This window comes from Crocodylus siamensis, chromosome 15, assembly GCF_052110815.1.
Source record: "Crocodylus siamensis isolate JL-2025a chromosome 15, ASM5211081v1, whole genome shotgun sequence".
Taxonomy (NCBI): Eukaryota; Metazoa; Chordata; order Crocodylia; family Crocodylidae; genus Crocodylus; species Crocodylus siamensis.
In genome coordinates, this window is record NC_143409.1 from 51,460,668 (window position 1) to 51,487,068 (window position 26,401).

Sequence of the window (26,401 nt, forward strand, 5' to 3'; positions counted from 1 at the left end):
TCTCCTCCCCTCCCCATTTGTTCCACTTGGAATGGCTTCTTAACAAAAGTGTAAAAAGACACCGGGATGAACTTGGCACTGGGTGATCCCAAACTGGCCCAAGTATGTGGCTCCCCTGGTAGCATCACCAAGAGCCTCTCCCCCTCCACCCAAAAACAGAAAACTGCTGGAAAGTCATCCCAGACTAACTGAAAGGCCATCAGATGGGGCAAGCATGTGGTGAAGAAAAGAAAAACGCAAGCAGATTTCTATCGCCATCGCCACAACAAAGGAAGGGTTTCAAACTCCGCTTGCCTCAGCAGCAAACTTTCCTGTACGGGTAAAGGGAGCTGCTGGCTTCCTAAAGAGCTGCAGTCTTTGGTTGGGGGGCATGAGGAGGGACTGGAGCCATCTCCTCAATTGAGAAGAGCCACCCAGCTGGTGGCACCTACTCCACTCCTGCAAAGGGGCAGTCAAGCTTGGAGGAAATGCTAGGCCACATTGCCCTTACTTGTGTGGGGAAATAAAAAAGGGTGTGCAGATCTGGTAAAGGCAGGGAAGCAAAGGCTTTTCCCCCTCTGCTGGACTGGTGAAAGGGAGCACCCACTGTTTGGTGCTTCATTGTGCCTTAAAGCCAGGGTTGAAGGCCTTTCTGCATCATGGAAGAGAAGTGCCACCAGAAAGCCATGTTGGGCAAGGGTGGCACAGCTCACAATGAAGTCATGTGCAAAACACACGGGGGTGGAGGGGAAGGTTCAAAGTGCCAGGCAGGATGTAATGGAACAGTTCACACAACTCCCTCTTCATGTCCAGGACTCTGATTTCACCTTGGTGGATTCTCTGAGATCCCTCCTCCAAATAGATCTCCTCAAGATAGATCTCCACAGTAACATGCAAGGAGAAGGGGTGGGGAGAATACAAAACACACTGCACCACTCTGGATGGAGCTCATGGGAGCTGGAAGAAAAAGGGCAATCTGCTGACCCACCGCCTCCTCACTTGTCAGGAGATCCCGTCCACCAGACATTGCCCCCACCGGCTGGAGAGTAGGGGAGCTCCTGTGCCACCTCCCCTTTGCCAAACGTGCTGCAGAACGCTAAGGAATTCAACCAGTAACTGAACTGGATCAGCAACTGGCTTCATATTTCTCTTTTTCCTTTGGGGGAAGATACAAGGAGATTTAAACAAAAAGGGAACAAAACAGTACAACCAACAAACAGGAAAGCAAAAAACAAAGTGTTACCCTTTGGTGTGGTCTACATTTTGGCCAAATGAGGTCTGAATCCTTACTCCCCTTTTCCAAAGTGACTCTTGAATCGCTTAGCAGAACCCCCCACCCCCGAGGCCAAAATGGGGGTCTGGAGAACCTCCTCCCCTGTACTCCATCACTTCCCGGTGGTCTCCTCCATGGCCAGGTCTCACGTCTCACCCACCCCATTACTATACCATTTCCCCTCTACTACAGCAACAGAGGATCAGTTATGATCTCTCAGGGGACACAGGGTGGAAGCCTGTGCAGGAGGGATGAGGCAACTTTGAGCAAAAACCTGACTATGGAGAGGAAAGAAATTCCCAATGAGGATTAAGGCAGTCTGCAGTTTGAGACTCCCCTTTCTTTCCTAGGGAAAACAGCAAGCTGGGGCTCTGTGCCCTGGCTTTGCAACAAGCCTCCTCCTTACTATGGGATTACATGGGGGAAGAGGCAATCGCTGAGGAACACCCATCGTGAAGAGAGGAATGGCTGTGCGTAACGAGGGGGAGGGGGTTCACTGGGTGGAGACAGCTCAAGATGACCAACACACCCCAGAACCACAGGGCAACCGGAACCCACTGTGGAGGTCAAAAGGCAAGGGGCTCTTGATGCTCCATTCCTGCCACCGACTGTTAGATGAGGCCCAACAAAGAGAAGATTTAGAGTGCAAGATGTCCCTGCATTGCTGCTGCACCATGGAGCTAGAGAAGGTTACAGGACGACCAATGTGGGAGGGAGGGAAGAAAATCAAAGGATAAGTGGTTACTTATTACTCTATCCGAGACAGCACTGGTGATATGGAGCATCAAGAAGGCTGTGATGGACAAGACAGCCCCTGACCTCTACACAATGCCCCTCTATAAAAAAAAGATAGCCCTGGCAGGACCACCTGGAGGTCCTGTTATCTCTGCTGCTCCACTCCCACTATGGATTGCCAAAGCTGATCCCTCAAGGAGGTCCCTGCCTACACACACTCAGCCCCCAACCAAGGATGGCCATGGGAAAATTACTAAAGAGATGTTAAAAGGGTTCTGTTTTTCCATTAATCTATCCCAACTTCTGGAGTCACCTTCATGCTACCCCTCACCCTGTTCCTCCTCTGATGGATAATACCTATGCTGGAAGGAAGCCACTAGTTGTCCAGTTTGGTTCGGCTCTATCAAACCCTAGCTCGCCCCGGTAGGTTATACATTTCTGGGCATGATCGAGGATTCTGAATGCAGCCCATGGAGAAGCCACCAGGGATGTAGTAGAGGGGAGATTACCACACCAGAGAAGGGAGAGGCACTGGGGCAGAGGGCTGTGGAGAGTATCCTAGCCCATGCCAACCAGCCCCGTCTACAATGGGGTGTCACAACAATTCCTGTCTCCCCACTCCCTTACCCTAGTTTTAAGTGCACAAACGCGCCTGCCCTGACCCGGAATGCACTCGAATGCCACTCATAAAACAAAAAATACAAAGTTTGTGTGCCCCCTCCTCATTCTGGAGCACGCACGCACACACACACTCGCGCACACACAGACACACATGCACACACATAGACACCCATCCTCCCCATTTCGTAGGGTCCCAACATGCTGAAGGGCCAATGTCCCAGGAAAGACTGTGCTAACTCCAGCTAGGGTCATAGCCTGTCCAGTCAGAGGGGGGGGCCAGGTAGACACGCCGGCCACGGTAGAGAAAGCTGACAATGCCACGGTAACCAGCACGGGGCACGCCTGACTTGAGGTCGTCCATAACACCCAGGGCCTTGGCAAAGGCCTTGAAGGAGTCACGGCTGGTATACTGCACCCGAACAGTGCCCAGCTCCTGGTGCTTGTTTCCCTGAAGCTCCTCAACTCGCAGCTCCGGGGCACTATAGACCTTGGGCAGGAACGAGTGCTCGTACTCCTCCTTCTTGAGGTAGGAGAGGTCCATCTGGGTGAAAGGCACGAAGCGGTCGTTGAGCTTGATGAACTTCAGGTACTGGTCAAAGAACTGCCCGTGGCTTACGCCCTTGCGGCCAAAGGTCATGGTGCGCGAAACCTCAGGCCTTACGCAGGAGCGGTCCCGCCGCTGCTCCGGCTGCCTCATCCAGTCGTCCCAAAAGGCCCTGGGCCACTTGGGTTCCAGTTCATCCCACAGCTCTGACAGCAGTAACCAGCCCAGGCCAGGGAAGAAGTCCGTGCGGTAGAGCAGCTCTGCCTGCCTTGCATCCACCATCTGCTCCTTGCCGTTGTCATTCCAGGCAGAGATGCACCACAGGCTGGGGTCGGCCAGCAGCAGCGGGAAGGTTGCTTGGAAGTACTCAAAGAAGTCTGGTGCCACCTCCAGGTCATCCTCCACTACAATGACTGCCTGGTACTGGAAGGTGCGAAAGACCTGGCTCAAGGCCCAGCGGTAGTGCCGGGCAATCTTGTAATAGCCTTGGAACTTGCGGTGGTCAGTGGGCACAGCAATGTCGCTCAGGTCCGGCTGCTTGATGTGCATGACTGCATCGCCGTAAGAAGCAATGACCCGGGCTGTCTCCTCATGCCCGCAGTCCTGGCTTACAAGGATGGGGAAGCGCTCCCGGGAAGGCCGGTAGTGCAGCAGCTTGTCCAGACACCGGCGCACTGTGCTCCGGTCGCAGGCAATCACCAGCACGGGCAGGATGGCATCTGTCGAGATCCGCGGGCGGTGTGGAACCGTACCTGTTGCAGGCACAGCCCCAGCGTTGGAGGGAGCAGCTGGAGGAACCCGACCCATCTCCTCTGCCTTTTTCCTCTTCTTGCTCCAAAGGGCACTATAGTGGTGGATCTGCCTCAGCAGGTCTTTCTGGCGCTCCAGCTCCTGCTCAGCGTCCTGGGCCAGCCTGATGACCTCCTCAGTCAAATGGCTATGGTCATCAGAGGAAGCCGGAGGCCGGGTCCAGAGGAAGAAGAGGAGAAGGGCGTTCCAGGCCACAAAGAGCACCACGCCCCAGAGGACCAGGCTGCTCTTCTTCAGCATCCTTCACAGGCAGAGACCCCCTGTCCACTTGTGCTTTCACTCACTGTTCCTCAGGCGTTACTCCACAGCCATGGACCTGCAAGATGGACAGGGGAAGGGGAGTCAGTGAAGGACAAGCAATGGCCCAAGACTGGATTCTGGATTCTTTTCCTGTCATTTACACTTTGTTACCCCATATTTCACTTCACTTCATTGCTCCCAGTGATAACCCTTGACCTCTGTCCCAGCTCACCACCCTCCTGTGCTGTAACGTCTTCAGGTACCTGCACCAAACAGCAAAAAAGCTCATGGTTACCACTTGGCCGAGCCAACATATCTGACCCAATGGCTGGTCAGTATTTAGGCAGTGGGTGCAGGTGGGGTAGAGGAAAAGGAAAGATCAATACCCTCAATTTCCAATGCCAGCGTTTATTTCATTATCCTACAAATTCAGGTTTCTCCGGATTCTATTATTCAAGCGAGAACAGGGGCAAGAGAAAAGTGCTCGTGGACGATGCCCACTTCTGGACAGACATTGGATTTTGATTGCTTCTCCTACACCAGCTGTGGGTCAGCACTGTGCTGGCTTATATTCCTGATGGAAGCAAATCTCTTCCCCTCACCTGGCTGCACCGCCAGACCCCTCAAATCACAGCACTGACATCCGCCCAGATCTTACTGGTTCCATGGGCATTAGACATGTGCAGCAATGCTGGAGCCCATAATCCTCCTTGTTTAGTTGCTGCATCAGTAGCTTTGTTAATCCTCTTCCACCTAGTCCTATATTTAACCCAACAGACCTGTGTACGTGCAATCAGTTAGGGTTTAGGTGTGATAAAATGCTATCAGCCTTGTGCACACAGGAGATGGTCACTGTCAAGGCTCTTGAGTCCTCATTTTGACTCCTTGCCTCTAGGATGTTTCACTAGTTTACACCTAGATCAACACTATTGGGCCAGGTAGGCCATCCCTTCTCCTCAATACTGATGCAGTGCCTTTGGTGTAGCCTGTGTGTGTGTATGTGGTGTGGAGGGGCAAGAGGCATGTTTAACAGCCACATGCCAACATTGTATAGGCAGTCCGGAGATGCTGCTATCTCTTGCATATAGCAGTTGGGTAAACAGCCACGCAGTTACACTGTATGGCAATCACTCACCTTGTACTGAAACTTGGGGGAATCTGTCAGCCAACTGACAGCTGTGGAGCAACAGTTTAGGACCCATTACAAAGAGTAAAGAGAGACTGTTTTTCCTCCCTAAAACTGCTAGGCCCAGGTCAATGCTTGGAGAGAAGAGCACCTCTCTACTGAGTGTCCCCCTGCCGCCCTTTCCCACCATGCGGAAAAAGAGGGGTCAGCACCAATTCAGAGGGAACCGTGTTACTTCTTGAGCCACCCTCTCAGATTTTCCTCCAAGAACACCCCTCTCCCACAGAAAATTTAGGCAGGAGAGGAGGAAGAACTTTCTCACTAAGGAGGTGGGCAAACATTGGAACAAGCTAGTTAGAGAGGCCGTAATGGACACTTGTCTGGGATGGTTTAGACAGAGTAGAGAAAGATGCACCTGCCGACTCTGCTGGGAAACCCCTCCTTCTGACCTCTGCCTCTTCCTTCCAACTATCTTCCTCAAACCCCGGGAAGGCTTAAGCTCCTTCCCTGGACATACAAGTATAGACAGCCATGGCAATAGGTGGCTGGAGAAAGCAGGAAAGACAAGCAAGCAGAATTGCAGGAGGGCCGGAGAAAATTGTGGCTTCTGACACTACAAGCAACAGGATAGATTTCCTAGGTTTTGAGAGGGACAAGTTTTTCTTCCCAATGTCAGAATACAGATATGGGAGGAGCAGGGAGACTACATGGGGCTGCAGGGCTAGAAGTCCACGCCAACAAAAAGGGGGCAGGGGGAGAAGAGGGGAAACAGGCAGCCAGAGCAGTAGTATTCAAAACTGAATGCCCCAGGGCTACCGGGCACTTGGGTGTTTGTGGGGTGAAAGTGCCCCCCTGGTACCCAAAGGAGGGAGGATGCTGACCCCACTGGCTATTGCACAGTGATCCTTAACTAGAATAAAGGTGGGGTACATTTCATGTTAGACCAGCGGTTTTCAATCTGTGGTCGCGGACCCCTGGGGGTCTGCAGACTGTCGAAGGGGTCTGCGAAAGATGACTGTGATCAAAAGTACATAAATACCCACACTTCCTATTCAAGGGGGCTGCATCTCCATTCAATGTTTTTTAGGGGTCTGCAAGTGAAGGAAAAAAAAGTGGAGAAAAACCACTGTGTTAGACAACACAGCTCCGTCAGAAACAGAGCATGTGTCATGGCTGGGTTTAGGAGGATGGAAGCAGCTGCCCCTGTAAGGGCAATTTGCAGCTACAGCCTACCCTGGCCCAGGTGTGGGGGCAAAGAAAGGGAAATGAAAGAGGGCAGCCCCTTACAGGTAAGGTGCAGGGAGAAGAGTACTAGTGTTATGCAGTGCTGGACCCTGGCTCTGTAGGCCCCCCTCAGCCACAAGCCCAGCTAATTGTGTTTGCATGTTTGAGGCTCATTTACTAACGGGCTAAAAGTCACATTGGGAATTTGGCAACAAGCTGAAAAATTCAGACAACAGTTCCTAGCTCCAGGATTGTTTTAGGAGTGGAGCCAGGGACAGGGGAGTGCTGCATTGTGGGTAGGCTGCCTAACTTCTGGGTCACTCCAACTTGGATTTCACAACCTGCAAACACAGTGAGCCATTTCTCAGCCAAGGCCCATTGACTGTAACCCTTTTAACTCTTTCCATGACTACCAGAGAAATCCTGCCATCCATCTGTGCAGAAGAGAGTCCTCCTCTTCCTCTCTCAGACACGGGGTACCATCTCCTCTCCTTCTCCAACGCCAGGTGCTATTGCCTCCACCTGGGATTCACCAACAACTCCAGCTCCCCAACACTCAGATGAAGATTCAAAGCAGAGGCAGCTCAGCATTAACATTCAAGGGGCTCTTTCTGTCCAGTGGAGCTGACCTCTGGTAGGTGGATGGGAAAGGTAACAGGAGAGTAGTTCAGACAGCTCCAGCCATTCAATAGCTCCAAAGCAAGGCCTGATACAGCAGTAAAAAGGCACTGAAGTTGGACATCTTGGATTTATCATCCCGGATAAAAGTTTGATCATTACCCAACCTGCCCCAGATAACCCAGGTCCCCTTACACTTCAGGGAGCAACAGTCTTCAAGGTTGTGGCAAAATAAGTTTGACCAGAGCCGCCAAGTTGGTTAAAGAGGTAGGTGAAATGTGGATGGAGAGGAGTCGCATCCAAGCTGGTTTCAGTCCTCTCCTTCCAAGAGCATCCCCAGAGGCCTCATGAGCGAAACACCGAGGAAGCAGTAAATGGGTCATTTTGGCAAGGATTAACTTTCAACCTACAGCCGGTGGGATGCATCTGGCAGGGGGAGGGTGGGTGGAAACTGGCGGCATGGAGACGTGTTGTGCCACCCATGTCTTCCACAGTGGCTGCATCTACAAAAGTGATGGACCATGCAGTAGCTGGCATTACCGCACAGCATCATCGCCGCACAGTTATTTTTAGGTGCTACTGTGTGGTAGCTCACTATGACTGCACCACAGCGTTTCCTGTAGATGTGCCCAGCGTTCACCTCTGGTGCAGAGCCTGCTGTGTCTGCTTTTACCCTTGCTGCACAGGGGCTGAGAATCAGCAACGAGCATAACCACAGGCAGCTGGCCACATTGGCAAGATTGCTGATCCTGGAGTTAGACTAAAGGATCAAAACTCATTTGTCTGCCAAAATGCCTCTGCTGAGCAACCAGGCAGCAGCGTGACACCGTATCAACTTGGGGAAGGAAGTGAAGAGATATAAAGATGGCATGCGGGAGAGCTGGAGTTAAAGGAAGCAGAAACACGTGCGTCAGAAAGAAAGCAGGGACACGTGTCAGAATCAAGAACACCCCAAACGTGATATGAGTCGGATGCCAGGGTTCACACTGACTCGGGGATCTTTAGTAATCCCCCAAACTAAGGGTCTTGGAATTAAATCCCAGCTGAAGCAAGGGGGGTTGTGTGGTGCTGAGTCAGACAGGCCAGTGACGGGAAGGCCCGCTGGATCTCCTCTGGATTCTCAGTTCCTCTCTAGATTTCTCCACTGCTCAGCAAAAACCACTATGGGAGTTGCCACAGCTGGAAAAAGTAAAGCCAGAGAAAGGCAGGCGATCCTGTTGTTCCCCTCGCCATTTGACTTGCCTCCCCTACTGCCAGAAGTCCTCCCAGCTCTCCATCCCCACACAAGCTAGCACACTCTGTGGTCATGCACCCTCCTCCCAGATACCAACTTCTAGCCCCAGACCCAACCGTTGGTGGATCAAAGCAGGGATGCACCGAGATTATGCAGCCAGATGGGAGAAACAGGAGCTGAAGGGTCACACACATCAAGGGGATGGAGCTAGAAAGAAGACCTCCTTCCAAGAAACAGCCAAGTCCTTGTGGCCCCGCTGTCAGGAGAAAGGATTGTTCCTTTACTGCCTCCCAGCTCTCCAGACACATCCCCAGCACTCGGAGAGTTAACACAGTTGTGCCTCCTCAGTGGTGGGCTCCAAACACTCCTGTCCCAGAGATCTGTGCTGCACAGGGACAGGAAGGGTTTGCTCAAATAAAAACCACGTGTATTAACTGGCTGTGGTTCAAAGAGTTAAAAAAGAGAGAGAGAGCGAGTGAGCATGTGCAAGCAGAAATTCCCTTTACCATTTATTCAAATTAAGTACAGATCTGGGAAGGGTGTGGGTGGTTGACGCACGACTCGGGCTCAGTGCTGCACAGGGGCTGGGCTTTCTTGCAGTACTCACAGTGAGATGGATCAAGTCTGGGGCCCTGTGCACCGAGAGCACAGCTGTGCTGACCCCACCCCTGCCCCTACAGCTTGATGAGATCAGCTCTTTGCATCAGGGAAGGTCTTTTCAGAGAATCATTGAAAAATGAGGGTTGGCAGGGACCTCAGGAGGTCACCTCTAGTCCAACCCTCAGCTAAAAACAGGACCAGCCCCAACTACGTCACCCCAGACAAGGCTTTGTCTACCTGGATCTTAAAAACCTCTAAGGATGGAGAGTCTACCAGCTCTCTGGGTAACCTGTTCCAGTGTTGTACTACCCTCCTAGTGAGAAAGTTCTTCCTAATACTCAACCTAAACTTCCCTTGCTGCAACTTGAGCCCATTGCTCCTTGCTCTGTCACCTGTCACCACTGAGAACAGTCCAGCTCCATCCTCATCCGAACCCCCTTTCAGGGAGTTGAAAGCTACTATTAAATCCCCTCTCAGTTCTCTCTTTTCCAGACTAAATAAGCCCCCCTCAAAAGTCACGTCCCTCAGCCTGCAACTATTTTCATTGCCCTCTGCTGAACTCTCAATTTGTTCACATCCTTTCTGTAGTGGGGGACCCAAAACTGGACACAGTACTCCAGATGTGGCCTCACTAGTGCTAAATAAGGGAAGTGATTCTTCCCCTCTACTATGCTGGCAACATGCCTACCAGTGAGGCCAAGGATGCCGTTAGCCTTCTTGCCAACAAGGGCACACTGACGACTCATATTCAGCTTATTGTCCACTGTCACCCCCAGGTCCTTTTCTGCAGAGCTGCTACCCAGCCAGTCAGCCCCCAGCCTGTACTCCTGCATAGGACTGTCCTGTCCTAAGTACAGGACTTTGTACTTTTCCTTATCAGACCTCATGAGATCGTGTGCTTATATAGCACCTGGCACCACAGCACCTCAAGTCTAGGTCAGGAGCTTCTAGATGCTCTTGATAAACACTAAACAACATTTGGGCCCCTCTGCCTCTCCCCCTCCCCTGGGGCACCACTGTCAAGCAGGCTGCAAGCTCTCACCTCTTCCATGTGCGTCAAATCCTGGAAATGAGGCAATGTAGGTATACAGGACTCATGCCAACAAACAGGTCCAAGTCAAAGAACCTGAGAGTGGTGCTGGGCACATACTCAAGGTCACTTTGAGGCAGCTTTGCTGCCACGTTTTAAGGAGAGGGGACGTGTAGAGAGCGAGTTAAGCAAGCTTTGTAGCAGCGCTCCCCAGCACAGTTTGGAGGCAGCATAGACGCCATATGCAAGTCAACCAAGAGAATCTGTGAAAGAGCAGATTAAACCCCCATCTGCTATGCCAGTCTTTTTAACTGTAAGATTATCTTAGTGAAACTATTCAGTTCCCCCATGAAACTATTCCCTGAAAGTCTGCCCAAACTGCTCAGGTCTCCCAGTTCTTCACAGGCAGTCTCCCAACCTCTTCATTAGCATACAGTAGGCTGGTAGACTTCCCCTTTGGAGCAGAGCAACCCCATGCTGGGAGGGGAAAAGTTTGTTGGACTGGTTTGTAACTTGTTTGAGACAGTAATAAAGAAGAATGGAGCCCCAGGCTACGTCATAAGCCAGGTTACACCAGCCAAGAAGGCAGTTCAGGTAAGTCAAAGCCCTGAGCAAGATGGCAAAAAGCCAGAAGAACTATAAAGAACCTCAAACCTTGGTGGAATTTGCGTCGACACCTTTATCCGCAAGTTTAGATGGCAAGTAATGCTGATGAAAAAAATCCTCGAGAGAATAAGAACAGAGGGGACTTGTGATCATTTATCATAGGCCTGATAATCAATCATCTAAGGAGTTGCATTCCTCATACACTCACCTTAGCAGTTTAGACCCTGCTGTGTCCAGCCAAAGCACCACCACCACATACACCATGGCAGCACCAGGCTCAGAAGAGAGGGCGGCACTGAAGAGCCCCGAGGCAGCGTTGGGACTGAAGGATGGGCAGCGCTGAAGCCTGGCTGGGCCTCATACAGCACCCGGACTAGCCACGTAGCGAGGCAGACCCACGTATCACTATACTGTCATTTGAGTCTTAATCTGCAGCTGCTTTTCACAGCCTTGACTAGCGTTCCAGAGCCCTAAGCTTTTCCTCCTGGTGCCAAATCCTCCTGGGATAGGAAAAGCACCAGCCAGAGAGGTAGGAGGGAAAACACTCCATACTGACCCTAATACTTCTCAGGAAGAAGCAATGATTTTGTTTCTCCCTCATCTATTTACATGGGAAGTGCCAAAGGGTTAGAGACTACAGTGTGAGGCTGGTAAACAGGGTCCTAATCTCAGTAGGGCAAGGACTTCTCTCTGTGGGTCTGTGCAGCACCCAACACAACGGAGCCCTGTTTAACAGTCCAAACTGAGAACAACGCCACTGTACAAACGACAGTACAACTTAATTGCAGGCATAGGGACGTTATCACAATTGCACAGGAACAGACGTGACCTTGCACACACACACACAAGCACATTTTTTAAGCAATGAAAGGCTACAAGTCCTTCAGGCCTCCCAGCCTGCCCCTGACAATGTTCTTGGCTCCCCTCTCCTGTACATGGAAAAAGTTAGGTGTACTTAGAAAGCTTCCACCATACCAAAGTTGCCGTCCTCTCTCCATCATGACAACATGTTGGGACGGGGGCACCGCTTTCGCCTACGTGAGTCCCGTTTTGTCGGGTATCAAGGCAGGCGGTCGTCTGGATCCCAGATGAGCCAAGTAGGTCTCCCTCTCTCAATCTCTCTCTGTCCTCGGCTGAATGTCAAGCCCGGCTTCCAACTTCAGTCTGAGAGACAGTCTCTTTCTGTGCCCGTGATACAAGTCTGGTCAGAGGACCCTGCTGTCAGACACTTGGGCTCTGTCCCGGTTCTCCCACCTCCCTTCCTTGCCTCTCTTGGTGCCAGTCACTGTTCAACAAGGCGAACGACCCAAGTCCAGCCTTAGAAACTCTTCTCTCTCCAATGGCTCTAATCGCTTGAGTCTCTCTCCCTGGTATCCGATTTCCAGCCGCAGGGGAAGGCGGGCAGGCGGGAGGGAGGGGGGAAATAGCAGTTCTCCAGAGCTCAGCTCTAGGCAAGTCAGGAGGGCAGGGTGGAGGGGACGGGGACAGGAAGGAAAGCCAGCCTCTGCGTCCTGCTGAAGTTTTAATGCAAAGCAGCTTCCCCAGCGCTCAGACCAGCCCAGTCATGTTTCGCTGCCTTAGTGCTCAGGAAACGTGGCCCTCCCATGTAGGCTAGAAAGGAAGGAAGGCAGGGTCAGAGGTTGCTATGGGGCGGCTCTCGATCAGGAAGTCAGGGCCCCCCCCAGCCTGAAACAGAGCAGACTTTAACCCTTGGACACCCAGAGCTGCTAGGAAGATGAAAAAGGAAGGGGAAAATAAAGAAATGAAAAAAAACCAACATGATTTTTGGGGGGGGGGGGGGGATGAAGAGGAGAAGGACGGAGATGAGGAGAGCAGATTCAGCTCTCAGTCACCTTGGTATAACTCCACCCAGGTTTGAGATCAGCGGGGCCTCTCCTCACCAGCCTGAAAGGCAGAGAGCAAAGTATGGCTCAAGTGCAAGAACCAGAAGGGCACATAACAGTGGGTCAAAGGCTCAGAGTGAAACTTCATTGAGGAAGGGTTGGAAACTGTCACTGGGGAGACAAAAAACTTTCCAGATGATCAGAGGAAAAGAAAAACCCCACAATTCCAAGAAGTGGATTTTTAATGCCACGTTTCTTTACGTACGAGTGTTAATCATTAACAGTGACTCCTACCACAGACCACAAGAACAGAGAAGGTCCAGAAGGCAGATGAGATGCTGGGACTTCGACCTCCAGAGAATCGATTTAATCTGATACTGCGCTGGGTCAGACCTGGCTGGCACGGGGATGACAGCTTTTCCCAGATAGGAAGCACAGGCTTCAGTCCATATCAGGGTGGGGAAGGGGTATTAGAAGTTAGGCACAAAGGATCTCCCATATCCATGCTTTGTTAAGGTTTTCATAGCATTTGAAAATTATCTGGGAATTTCTGATACAAGCCTGGGCTACCATGATTTTCCTCCAGACTCCTGGATGTGGAAGGGTAAGAGAGTGGGGTTCAGATGCTAACCTCAAAAACATGCTCTAACCCTGGCCTTGCCCAAGCCAAGACAGATCCCTTTGTATCACAGCCTGTGAAAAGCCAGGGCACGGAGAAACAATTCAAGATGGGTGTATCTAACCTGCCTTAACGCCCCTCCTTGTCCCGCAAACCCAGATCTCAGCTCAGCTTTGGAAATTCAGACGTGTGTGCACCAAACTTCCCAAGAGGCAAACATTTATTAGTTGTACCACCTCAGAGCCAGGATTCTGAGTTAACCAGGGTCAGGCCAGGTCAATTTGGAAAGAAAACCTCCAGGAAAGGCTGCATGCTTTGGAGGAAGGGTACCAGCATAAGGCATTCCATCACCGTCTTAAATCAGTGCTAACTTCAGTGGTCTCCCTTTCAAATGAGACCAGAAATGACTGCTTGCCTCAAGTGAGTGCTAAAGGTAGGCAGGATCCCCCCCCAACACACACACCCAATGTCCTGCCTAGGTATCAGTGCGTCCCTTGAACTCACCCACCTCACTGCAAGGCAGTTTGTCCCAATGCATTTTCCCACGTGGGTTTATGAGGCTATCAGCCTGTGAAAGATGAGTGTCAGAAGCTGGTGGAGTATCCAGATGGTGGAGCTGAGGACGCAAACCTGTCCACTGTACTGTGGGTATGCACCACTATGAGAATCTACTATCATCTCCCAATGGGAGTATTTTCGGCTACACATTTTATGGTGATGGGGGGACTACTCTAAGGCTTTCCCCCTAGCTTGCTCCTATGGCCTTTTAGCTAGGGACAAGCAAGACTAGGGGGCATCTGATCTCCAAGGCCTCTGGGTTTAGGGCTTACATACAGGATGCCTGCCATGGATTTGGGAGTATCAGAAGCTCGAGGCTGAAAAATCTGGGAGGCAGGATACTTACCAGGGGCAGCGCCACACGGAGCTGAACGACTGAGCTCTGCTCAGCTTATATCTATATATCTATATCTACACACATACGTCATTGTTTCAACTAGGATTCCCCTGTTTTTTCTGGTCCTGTTTCCTTACCCATTTGCAGTGGTTACTATGCCCTGCCTCTGAAGTGGCTGCATTTCAATGTGGAAGAAGCAATTTTTGTGCAGTCACCTCTGGGGCAAGGTATTTCAGTGCTAGGTGAGAGATTTCTGTTAAAAGGGAAAAATAAGATGGTGGAGGGAGATTTGGGGAGCCTTCAAGATGAAACGTGAGAGGCACACACACGCCTGTATCAGCAATCCTGATCATGGTGGCACAACAGCTGAACAGGCAAGCTGAATCCCACTCAGGCCTATGTCTCAGTGCCAGAATGAGCTCAAACCAGACAGGATGGTACAGAGAGCAATGGGGGTCACTGTCCATCTCCCCATATCAGGGGTTTATATCAGGTCTGTTCAGCATCCCACAGCTCACACCTGAAGATGGATGGATATGTAAAAGCAAGCTGGAGGATCTCTGTCCTCCTTCTTGAAAAACTCATATCTTACTCTGGTGGCTCTGCCCTGCTATAGGCTGCAAAGCTCTGCTTCCTGGAGCACCCAAGCTGCCTGTGCTCACCCTTGCTGCTGGTTTCTAGCCCCTAGGCAGCAAAGGTAAGTGCAGGCACAAGAGAATATCAGGGAGGGCTGTGGACGGGACAGACAGCATGGCATAGCTGCGAGCTATGCTGGATATTCACAGGCCAGATCCAACCTCTTTGTGGGCTGTAGGTTGCTGACCCTTACCATAGGGATTTGGGGCTCTGCTCCATGCTGATGAAATTGTTAAGCAAAGGCAACAACAGCTTATGCTTTCACAGTCCTCATCCTCTGCTGAATTAGCTCAGGCTCTGCCACTCTCTTCCTTTTGTGTTCTCATTCAACTTTAACGCTGCTCCCTAACCAGGCTAGATGGCCCAGACAGGAGCACAAGATAGAATTTGGGTTCTATTTTCACTTCATCCTTTGGAGGGTACAGAAAACAGTCTAAATAACTCAACTGCTGAAACCTCAGTGATTTACCGTGATTCCCCTTGTGTGCCCAGACAAGCTCTCTTACGATACTCTGGGAAAGAAGCAAAGCAACCGAGTTTGCCCAAGCCCCACAGGATATACCTTCCAACCCACACAGCGATGCTGAGGGTACAGCAATTTGAGTAGCATTTTGCAATATGCCTGCTCACACCTAAGCAAGGTTCATCTTAATGCCTGGGCTCACAGGGCCAAAGTCCCTCTGCAATGAAGAGGGACTCTGATCTAGTTTTCACACATTGTTCTCACCTGAGCGGCTCATGGCATTGGCAGAGACAAAGGAAGAAATGCTTTTTCTCCTGCACTGGGTCCTCCTCCAGGGCAAAGGCTGGTTGATTAGCAAGGGCCCATGCAGAGAGTTTCGCTATATCTGTACCAAGGCTGAGAAGGGCACAGAACCCTCCAGGCAGTAGATCTAATTGTCTTCGGAAGAGTAGACTGGGGCTGGAGATGAACTTAAAACAAAATCAGCTGCACCTGAAGAACCACCTACCCCATGCCCAAGAGACTTCTGCGTGTTGGGGAGGGTGGGGAAGGGAAGCAAAAAGTGAGCAAAGAGGAAACCAGGAAACCAGCGAACACAGTTGGTCTCCATGATAAGGAGAAGTTGTTTCCTGTGTTCAGATCAACAGTCAAAGGGATGCAGGTGGGAGACTTTGAGAGGTTCAGACCAGGGAAGGGAACTAACACCGGAGACGACAAGAACCTGCACAAATGGTAAGCTCCGCAGGAGCTTCAGACAGCAACAGGCCTTCTGGGTTACTGGTCTAGTGTAGTGCCCTGTGTTTATAGGTAGTTGGTAACCCACAGGATTACCAAATCGCCACTCTGAGCCCTCACCTGCAACTGGAAGGAACAATAACTGAAACACCAGGAACATACGACATAACATGCCACAGATAAAAACTGGAGAAACAAGAGCATTGGCAATGTCCTGCCACTGCAACAACAAGAAGATGATTAGATTTTTTGAGCGTACATGAACCTAAGAAAAAGACTACACCCCATCCTACGGAGGAAGGCCCAGAACCCCATAGTTTCTGCCAGTCTGACGTAAGGGAACAATGGGAGCAGTATAACTAGTAGTTAAAGCAGGGTGGATTTAAGAGCAAGGGCATCGAGGGTGTATTTGTGGCTGTGCCACTTATCCGCTGGGGGATGGGGAAAGCCACACCCTGAATCACATCTTGTTTTGGTCACCTGAAAAGGACGCTAATTGTTCATTAGCACAGGTTTCTCCAGACCATCGTAAATCCCTTTAGTACAAGGGCAGGCAAAGTCCAGCCTGTAGGCCGGACTGGGCCTGTGGTGGACTCCACTTCCCAGCAGCCACTGCTGCGGCTGATTTCCATGGAGACCCCAGGAGTGACAGCGCAGGGACAGGGTTTCCATGGAGACTGGCCCAAGCAGAGCTGGCAGGGCACTATCACAGCCTTGCTGCTCCTGGGGACTCTGTGGAAATCAGCTTGTTTTAAAATAAATTTAAATAAAAATTTAAAAATAGGGAAATTTTGCCCACCCCTGCTTTAGTGGCTTCTCCAGTGGTGGATAAAAATCAATGATTTAAAAAAAGAAAGAAATAAAAAGAATTAGATTTTTTATTTCAATCATATTTTGACTCAATCATCTCTTTTGATTTTTTGTTAAGATTTTTTCTTAAAAAAACAACACTTTATATAAAGACAGTTTTAATTGAATATATGTTAAAGCTTAAAGATATCATCATGGAATAGAGATCATAACTTCTAATCATATGCTATTTGAGACAATATATTCATTTAACCTTTTTAGAAGTTTTATGAATAGGTCACAACAGGCCATAGACTATATTAGGGGCCCAATCTTATGGGCTTCCCAGAAGCCCGGCTATAGGTTAGTAAAGATTAGAGAAACCCACTCTACCCAATGGGACTCAGTGCTCAGTCTAGATCCCATTAAGCATCTCTGTGATGCTTAGTTTTAGTTCTCAAACGGTGGATTTGTGCCTCCAGATATCACAGGCAGACAAGGTTCTTTGGGTAGATGTGATATCTTTTATTAGACCAACTAAATAGTTGGAAAAATTGTTTGCAAGCTTTTGGGCACAAGCACCCTTCTTCAGGCCTAAACTAGAGATTAAAACGAGGATTCCTGGCCCATGATTTCAATCAATTTGATTTAAATCAAATCTACCTTGGTGGAGCATAGCAAATACAAGGTCCCCGAAGGAGGAAAAGGCACATGAACTCACTCTACACGCGGCAAGCTGGAAGCCGGTCTCTTCCTGCCCTCTTCTCCATTACACTCATTTTAATCTAGGCCAATCCCCAACAAGAATAAACCCCTTCAAGAGAAGAACACAGTCAGGAGCACGGCCTATGATCTTATGCTGGGTTAGTGCGAATCTTCTGGGAAGGGCGGTGGCAACAACTCCCCTCTTGCACAGACACACCCCAGGTTCTTTGGGCTGATAATTAGGTGCTTTTACCTAGCCTAGGCCTGCTGCTGCAGACTCATGGCTGGTGCTTACACAGAAGAGGAACAGACACCAGGATCCGGCTAGCTCAAGAGGGCAGGGGACCTTTCCCTCATTCTAGCCCCAGACTGGGGGCACTGGCTGGCACATGGGGCCACTTCAACCCAGCCACACACATGGAGCGCCTGGGAGCTATTCTGCACATGAAAGCAGTTTGTGGAGTTCAGCCAAGGTTAGAGCACACAGGGACGCAGCATATGAACCTGGAAGAGATAAGCAGCCCATAGGAAACAAATTCCTTCCGGGGGGCCGGGACGGTGGGAAACAGATGAGGGAGGGGCTAGTGCCTTTTGGCTCCTGTTCCCAGTTGGGGGCTTCTGGCAGGGCCCCCCTCCCCACCCTGTTGTGTTGGTGCCCAGGAAAGGGGCTGCCGAAGCTGGGAACTGCCCTAGCATTTCAGGATGTGGGGTTCCTTGTGAAACTATTTTTAAAGCAGCAGACTGGTTTATAAGTGGGATGGGCAGAGGGAGAAACTGGGGAGCCAGGGAAGGTGCCCTGTCAGCATGGCTCATAACACTCATACTCTGACACATGTCCTGAAACGGCTAGGTAGCTTGATCACGGCCAGCACGATCCAGAAACCTCCTTCAGAGCTGCGCACCGTTCCAGGGGAATCCAATACCTCAATTCCTTCCTGTCACTTGTAGTCCTGCTGCCCAAGCGATTCACTAATAGGCACACCTCCTATAGGCTAATCAGAAGGCAGTGAATGGTAGTACAGGAAGAGCTGAGTTATCTGGCACCTTACAAGCCGGCATGCTCTGTTAACTCGGATGCCAGCTGGTAAGGGAAAAGTGAAACCGGAAGTGCCCACCGTGGCAATTCTGGTTTCGCGGAGGCCCCACGGCTTGGGGGAAAGCAGTCTGTGCTGCCAAGCCCCCATGGCCCGGGGCATTGCAGCCTGTGCAGGTTTCCCCTCCCTGTCCCTCGGGCCCCATGGGAGGGGCAGTGGCCCGAACAGGCAAATATGCCTGTTTGGGCTGCTCAGTTAACTAGCATGTGTTGTTATCTGGCACCCTCCATTCCCTGTGGGTGCCGGATAACAAAGCTTTTACTGTACCTTGGCTGGGTAGAGGCTCTAAAAAAAATCATCTCTCCCTGTCTTGTGCCTGACTTCAGACTAACACAGTTAACTACCTCTGTCTACTATAAACCAAAGAGCAGGAAAGGGAGCCATCCTGACCATCATGTATATTAGGGGCTGGGATCTGCTCTGCTCAACTGCCTCAAGGTGTCACAGATAAAAAGAGACTATACTAGCTATTAAGCATGCAAAGCAGTTGGGCGCTGTGCCCAATTCTAACAGGGAAAGACATAAAACACAGAGTGTATTGCTAAATGCTGGGAAGATCCAGGCAACTTCCCCATGACGACTCAGCTGGAAGACATGCTTGCTTTAATTGATTCTTTCTGGGATGTTTTCCTGAGCTTGATGGAAGGAAGAGCCACCAACTGGGCTACACATACAACAGTAGGAGAGGTTTAGTCTTCACATACAAACCTTGGTGACAACTGACCACAGCAAGAGGTTCCTGTGCCAGCTAACGCCACTGGTGTGAGACAACACGCCACTCCTGCCTCTAAGAGCCGCTTTAATTAAAGTGCTGCATTGTCTCATGTATCAGTGTCCCTGCGCTTCAAAAGGGTGGCGGAGACGCTTGAACTAAAGTTTCATAGATTCACATATGTTGGGGTCCAGAAGGGACCTCAATAGATCATTGAGTCCAACCCCCTGCATAGGAAGGAAAGAGTGCTGGGTTCAGATGACCCCAGCCAGAAGCCCATCCAACCTCCTTTCGAAGACCCCCAGGTAGGGGAGCGCACCACCTCCCTTGGGTGCCTATTCCAGATTTTGGCCACTCTAACTGTGAAGAAGTTCTTCCTAATGTCCAGTCTAAATCTGCTCTCTGCTAGCTTATGGCCATTTTTTCTTGTGACCCCCCAGGGGCGCCTTGGTGAGTAGAGCCTCACCAATTCCCTTCTGCGCCCCCATGATGAATTTACAGGCATCCACAAGGTCGGCTCTCAACCTTCTCTTGCGGAGGCTGAAGAGGTCCAGGTGCCCTTGTCTCTCCTCGTAGGGCTTGGCCTGCAAGCCCTTAACCATATGAGTGGCCCTTCCCTGGATCTTCTCCAGGTTATTCACATCCCTCTTGAAGTGCGGCACCCAAAACTGCATGCAGTACTCCAGCTGTGGTCTGACCAGTGCCCGATAAAAGGGAAGTATCACCTCCTTGGTTCTGTTTGTCATGCATCTGCTGATGTATGACATAGTGCCGTTAGTTTTGCTGATGACTTCGTCACACGGACGACTCGTGTTTATCTTGGAGCCCACTAGGACTCCGAGATCCCTTTCCGCTTCCATGCTGCCGAGCATGTCATTTCCCAGGCAGTAGGTGTGCTGGACATTTTTTCTCCCTAGGCGCAGCACTTTGCATTTCTCCTTGTTAAATCATGTTCTATTGTTTTCTGCCCATTTTTCCAACCTGTCCAGGTCTGCCTATAGTTGTTCCCTGCCCTCCGGTGTGTCCACTTCTCCCCACAGCTTTGTATCGTCCGCAAACTTGGACAGAGTACACTTCACTCCCTCCTCCAAGTCATTGATGAAGACATTGAAGAGTATCGGTCCAAGGACCGAGGCCTGTGGGACTCTACTGCCCACGTCCTTCCAGGTCAATACCAACCCATCCATCACCACTTTCTGGGTATGACCCCCTAGCCAATTTGCCACCCACCGGACTGTGTAATCATCCAGTTACAGCCTCTTAATTTGTTCACCAGTATAGGGTGGGATACCATATTGAAGGCCTTCCTGAAGTCCGTTTGTTCAATGAGCTTTGATTCAAGTGACCCTGCTGCTGTTTTGAAGCACAAGGACGCTGATACATGAGACATGGAGGCTGGCTGGAGTCCAGTAATTACCATGCTCCAGCAGACTCAATTAATCAAGTCTTGTCCAACGCAGTGTAAGGGCAGCCTCCAATTCCCAGCTATCCCAACATTAACTTAGTACACTCGGCAGACTTGACCCAGATCACCTTCCCAACACAATTCTTTGTAGGGCAGAGAGGAGCACCACTTACATGGTTTAAAGTTGACAGTGTCCCCAAGGCTGGAGAGACATTGGCCCTTTCCCTATCCTTTGAGCTCTGGACACAGAATTCCCCTGGATGCACCTTGTTGCAGACCAGGAACAAGCTGACAACAACACTGTCAAAAGCAACAAGAAAGTATCTCTTTCTGTCTTGGCCTGCCACTCCTGGGAAAGAGAAGAGACTAGAAGACTAGAGAAGACTGAGAGGGGAATTAATAGCAGCCTTCAGCTACCTGAAGGAGGGTTAGGAAGAGGATGGAGCTGGACTGTTCTCAGTGGTGACAGGTGACAGAACAAGAAGCGACGGGCTCAAGTCGCAGCAAAGGAAGCTTAATTAGATATTAGGAAGAATTTTCTCACTAAGAGGGTAGAAAAACACTGGAACATATTACCCAGAGAAGTGCTGGCATCTCCATCTTTTTAAGCCCTGGCTAGATAAAGTTGTGGCTGGGATGATCTAGTTGGGGCTGGTCCTGCTTTGAACAGGGGGCTGGACTAGATGCGACCTCCTGAGGTCCCTTCCAGCCCTTATTTTCTTTGATTCTATGAAAGAGGAAAGGCATGACCCAAGGAGGTAGGTGTTAATGTATCTGGAGAGAGAAAGAGAAAATAAGAGAAAAAGAGAGTGAGACATTAACTAGAGGACTGAGGGGGCTCTGCAGAGTTGTGTGAGGTGAGGAACAGAGCTGAGATAGCAAGGAGGTTGCACGTCAGGACTGGGGGGCTTTGGTAGAGCCGTATTGTAGGGTAGGCTGGGATAGCAGGACACTGTTGGAGAGGTTTAGGGGACACCAGCAGAGCGGGGTGTGCAGGGAACATAATGCCAGAAAAAGCAGTAGAGACTGCAGATGAGGATTGAAGAGACTGACAGAGCTAATGTCTTTGAAGCCCTCGTTATTCAGCACTTTCCATTGACTACTGCAGGCATGAGAAACTTCCCCTCTTCACCTCCCACCACCCGGAACAGCCTCCTTGGATTTCTCTGACACGCCAACTCGCCATTTGTTAGCAAACCTTGCCTGAAACCCCGCCCCTTCACCTCTTAATAACAGATGGAGGCACATTAAATCACTAAAGCCTTCTGAGATAATAATTTAAGCTAATTTTGCTTGCTGTGGTCATGATACACTTAGCACACTCAGCTGCCAAAGCATTTAGAAATGACAAACATACAATTCTGGAGCAATCAAGTCTTTTAGACCCAACACTGTAAAGTTACTAATGCAGAGGAGGTGGCTGATCTTGTAGTAGTAAACACTGGCCAGTCTAGTTGGGAAATCAGGATCAGTTCTCAGCTCTGTCCCAGATTCCTTGCGAGAGCATGGGCAAGTCAGTGAATCACTTCCTTGCTGCCCACTCCCTGTAAAAATGGGAAGAATGACCCTTACTTCTGTATAAGCCTGTGATATTTAGGCCAAGAGCTTTGCAGGGCAGTGACTGGTCCAGGGGCAGGCAATTGTTTTGGGCAGAGGAGTGCTTACTGAGTTTTGGCAAGCCATCGAGGGCCGCATGACAGGCAGCCCAGGGCAGATACATATTAATTTTCTAAATTTTTTAGGGGCCCTGCGGGCTGGACAGAATGGCCTGGCAGGCCACAACCGGCCCCCGAGCTGCATTTTGCCCACCCCTGGACTGGTCCCTAATTGCTTTGTAAAGGCTGTACCCAGGACATAAGAGCCTGTAGGTCAGCAATTCCCAAACTGTGGGTCACAATCCCAAATGTGGTTGCATCATCAGCAGATGGGGTGATGGTAAACAGATCTGGGTTTTCCAGAGTGAGAAAAACGCAGGAAAAAGTGGGGTTTCCCTTTGCAGACTGGCAGAGTTCCAGCCTGCAAGGGGCTGCTTGGGGCTGGAGGGAGCAGGGAAGGGCCGTCGGAGGCAGGGGGTGCCACATGCATGTGTGCGCTCAGTGGGCAGGACCTTGCGCAGGAGGGAGTGCCACGCCATGCCATCATGGCCGCTGAAGTGAGGCACAGCAGCAGCAGTGATGTGGAGTTGTGCCCCCCCCACTGCTACTGGGTGGGCAGCCGGCGCTTCACCTTGGTGACCACAGTGGCATGGTGCTTCCTCCCATGCTGGGGCCCACCCGCTGAGCAGCGAAGCCCCTGGAGGGAGGGCAGCAAGGTGGGGAGCCCTGAGCCCACAGCAAGCAGTATACACCCCACTCCCCCTCTGCCCAATGGGGTCTGCTCTGGCCATGCCACCCATGGGTGGGGGGAGCCAGGCTTCGTACTCTGCTCTGGCTGCACCTGCCACTGCCTCCCACAGGCAGCAGCCAGGGCTCAGTTACTATTGGGGGGTGGACTGGGGGATGTGGGCCCTGGAACACCTGTGGGGTGGGGGGCTGTGGGTTGGGAGTATGAGGCCATGCTGAGGAAATGGGGTCATGCTGAGGAAAAGTTTGGGAAGCACTGCTGTAGGTCCTGCCATGCATACAGAAACCCATCTTATATTTATAGAGTGCTCTTCATCCTAAAGCTATCCCAGCCATGCCATCACGTGCAGGCCAAACCATTCCAGCACTTAGAACCCCCAAAGTGCCATCATACAGCACTGCTGCCTAAACAACTGCTTAGTAACTACTAGCTAGGGTAATTGAATTAAAAAAATATATATACACATGCACACAGACAGAAACACACACACACACACAAAATATAGGCAGTCTAAATCTGCCAGTGCTTTTGAATAAATCCATCCATATCCACCACCCTCCAAACACACACACACACCTTTCATAAGTTAATTTTATAAAATGAGAGACATTTGAGACTACTGGAACAGAATATTCTCTTAGACATGTTCTGGGGCTACTGACATGGAAAAAGAGCATTAGCATTAAAGAAATGCATAGATGGATTTGAAAACGCATCCCTTGCCCCCATGGTAAGGCTTAATAGCCTAACTTTCAAGATCTCCAAGCACTCTCAGCTCCTGTTAAAGCATGGAGGTAATCAGAAGCAGGGGTGGTAAGCAGAAGAGGAGAACAAGCTTTGATCGAACACAATATTTAGTGCTGCCTCCCTATTTCTGTAAAGAAAGAGTCGCTTTCTCATCAACATTGTGTGGGGTTCAAATTTGAAGCCCACTACACAAAATACCTTCTTTGCTTTGTATTCTATTACTATTATTATTAGGTACTGATAAAGAGAGAAGCCTGGGGAATGTGTGTACTCCTAGCCACCAAAAAACCCCCAATAATCCCCCAGTAAACTATTTCCATCTCAGGCAAGATAAAGCCTGAAGACATTTACAAAAAGCACAATCAGGCCTCAGCATCCCCCATACACTGTAGGATGGGTAAGCCTTATTACATGGGATATCAACTGCAATACAACCTCAAGGAAGGGGGCCTGCATGGGCAGAGAAGTGAGGTACAAAGCTTTTCCCCGCACTACTGATCCAATTAACATTATTCCCCCATCTGATGTTCAATCACTTGTTCATGAAACAAGCAGGTATGGCCTCAAATTTAGATCCTAACAGGGATGCACTCTACAGGAGCTTGCACTAATGTCATTTTCAGCAAATAAATTAAAGATTCAACAAATGACCTTGAATTTCTTCTCACCCATCTAGTATACCAATTCATCAAAGGGCTGGGGATATCAGTGTGCATAGATGTAGTTGGCAGTACTGCTCCTGAGATGTACCCAAAATGAAGAGGAAGACAGACAGAAGCCTTTTTATGCAACACAAGTGACATCCAATGACAGAAAAAAATGACATATTTTGATTGCACAGTGCACAGCAGGGGGGAATTAAACCTGCTGCCACTGTTCCTCTCCAGCAAAACCACCCTTGTGGCCATTCCTTCACAAGTTAGCTGCAACGTGGTGCTGAATCCTTTAGCGAGGCATATGGCAGACAAGAGGCAACTTTAAGTCAGCTAGGCAGGTTGGGGGGTGGGATCATTAGCAGGCAGGGGAACAAAACCAGATTCCAAAGTGCCACTGATGGGATATTTCAGCAAAGAAGATTGTAAAACTGTGCCTCCCTGGAATAAACCACTGGGCCCATCCCCTTCAAGTACTCCAGGACCCCATGTGAGCAAAATGGGACCATCTAGAGCAGTGGTTCTCAACCTTTTTAGATTTGAGGCACCCCTCAGGAAATGCCAGCTCTTGCTTTTCACTTGTTTTTTAGCTACAGAAAAATAATAGAGCAATTCTTCTGGTGCAAGTAACTCAGAAAGACCCCAACAGGTCAGAATGTTCTTAACACTACGGATTCCTATGTGAAATCTGTGGGTTTATATCTTGTGAATTAAGTTTGTACACCTTACAGTGCTAATATTATGTGGCAACCAATGGCACCCCTGAAAGGATCTTAAGGCACCCCTGGGTACCAAAGAACCCCAGTTGAGAACTTTGATCTAAAGAAATAGAAGCATCCACTCCCATCTGTCAGGCAGTGAACACACCACGGGAAAGCACAACACATCACACACCTAGGTGTGCAATATAATTCCATGGTAGGACACCTATCAATCACCTTATGCCTCGAAACTCATGGGGGTCTATTGCTGATGCATCTTAGAAACGATTTGCTTATTCCTAGAAACATCTCCAATCCTTCAACTTACAAAGCCACTGGCCTCAAAATCCTGCATCAGCAGCAGCAGCATCCATCGATTAAGCATCCAAATAAGTTCCTTTAAAAGGCAACACATCATCTTTTGCCAGATCTTTTGCCAAGAGTCTCTATTGTAGACTAAAGGACAAGAGATTGGAAAGAACAGGAAGAAAAACTTAGCATTTTTAAGTTAGAAAGTACATCATAAGCAAGTCTCACCTGATCTGTTCTGGCTCTGGGGGATTGGCATATGAACGTCTGGCTCTTTCCTGGGGGAGGGGGGTCTCCGGGTTCCCCCCTCCCCCTTCCAGAGCCCTGTGTGAAGACTCAGTGCAGGAGAAGAGAAGGAACAGGTCTCTCCAGCCACTGAATAACTTGTTCGGCTCCCCGTTTTCCAGCCTGAAGCAAACACTCACACTGCAAGCTTTCCCCCGTGCAAGACACAGGTGAGTTCTGTACTTGTCTCCCCAGCCCGGAGGGAACTTCAAGCACCTTCCAAGAAATATCAAGACATTGTGGCCTTGTGGGTCTCTGAGGAGGACGACAGAAGCGTAGGTGTGCGCCTGGCTTTTACTGCTCCCCGCTGATGCCACTCCAGGTTGCCTGCAGGCCAGGCTGCACCACTGCCATAATTGTTCAGTTGCTCTACTTGTCCTCACACATCTGTGTCTCCAGAAAGCGGTCACTTGCAGGCCACAAGTCAGTGTCCCTCCATGCACCACTGTTTTCAGGCACAAGCCAAGCTCCTGATGTCCTGTCTCGTAAGAGCCCTTCAGCTCCTGGTCATCTACTCCTACCACTGGGAAGCAGGTCTGGTGTTGTTTCCTTGTCTCTGTTCACGTTCTCTTTAGCTAGGGTCTTGCCTCTGTATAACACACACACTTGTATTAGAAAAAGCCTCATGTCCCCAGCTGTTCCCCATGCAAACTGACAAGCTCACCTTACCTTCTCATTGGTAACAGAAGATGAGTGCCACCTAGACCCGCTTCCCCTGGCCCTGCTCCCCTCCCTGCCACACGCACACAGAAGCCCAAGCCTAGCTGGAAGTCATCTTTCTGCTCTCTATCCCCACCCGAGTCCCAGCTACTCTCTCACAGGCAGG

At 50.2% G+C, this 26,401-nt stretch overlaps 2 protein-coding genes across 3 annotated transcripts in view; both read right to left on the bottom strand.

Annotated features, from left to right (window-relative positions):
- Positions 1 to 25,639, bottom strand: part of LOC149852771 (uncharacterized) — a 50,602-nt gene extending 24,963 nt beyond the window's left edge. The window contains exon 1 of the mRNA XM_090029821.1: positions 25,519 to 25,639. Coding sequence (XP_089885947.1) covers positions 25,519 to 25,549 — 31 coding nt within the window. The 5' untranslated portion in view covers positions 25,550 to 25,639. The remainder of the gene's footprint in view (positions 1 to 25,518) is intronic.
- Positions 1 to 25,655, bottom strand: MGAT1 (alpha-1,3-mannosyl-glycoprotein 2-beta-N-acetylglucosaminyltransferase). Of its 2 annotated transcripts, none has more exons than XM_090029775.1 (2): positions 25,519 to 25,655; positions 1 to 4,278 (listed from the first exon to the last, which is right to left on the bottom strand). In XM_090029775.1, exon 2 carries the CDS (start codon positions 4,200 to 4,202, stop codon positions 2,841 to 2,843), a length of 1,362 nt encoding a protein of 453 aa, XP_089885901.1. In that variant the 5' UTR covers positions 4,203 to 4,278; positions 25,519 to 25,655; the 3' UTR covers positions 1 to 2,840. The 2 variants fall into 2 exon arrangements, with proteins under 2 accessions (XP_089885901.1, XP_089885902.1); XM_090029776.1 differs by lacking the exon at positions 25,519 to 25,655 and adding an exon at positions 11,616 to 12,156.
- Positions 25,656 to 26,401: the final 746 nt, after the last annotated feature.

Bases quoted from the DNA above. Each gene is read 5' to 3' on its own strand.
- MGAT1 (XM_090029775.1), bottom strand. From the start codon at position 4,202: ATGCTGAAGAAGAGCAGCCTGGTCCTCTGGGGCGTGGTGCTCTTTGTG.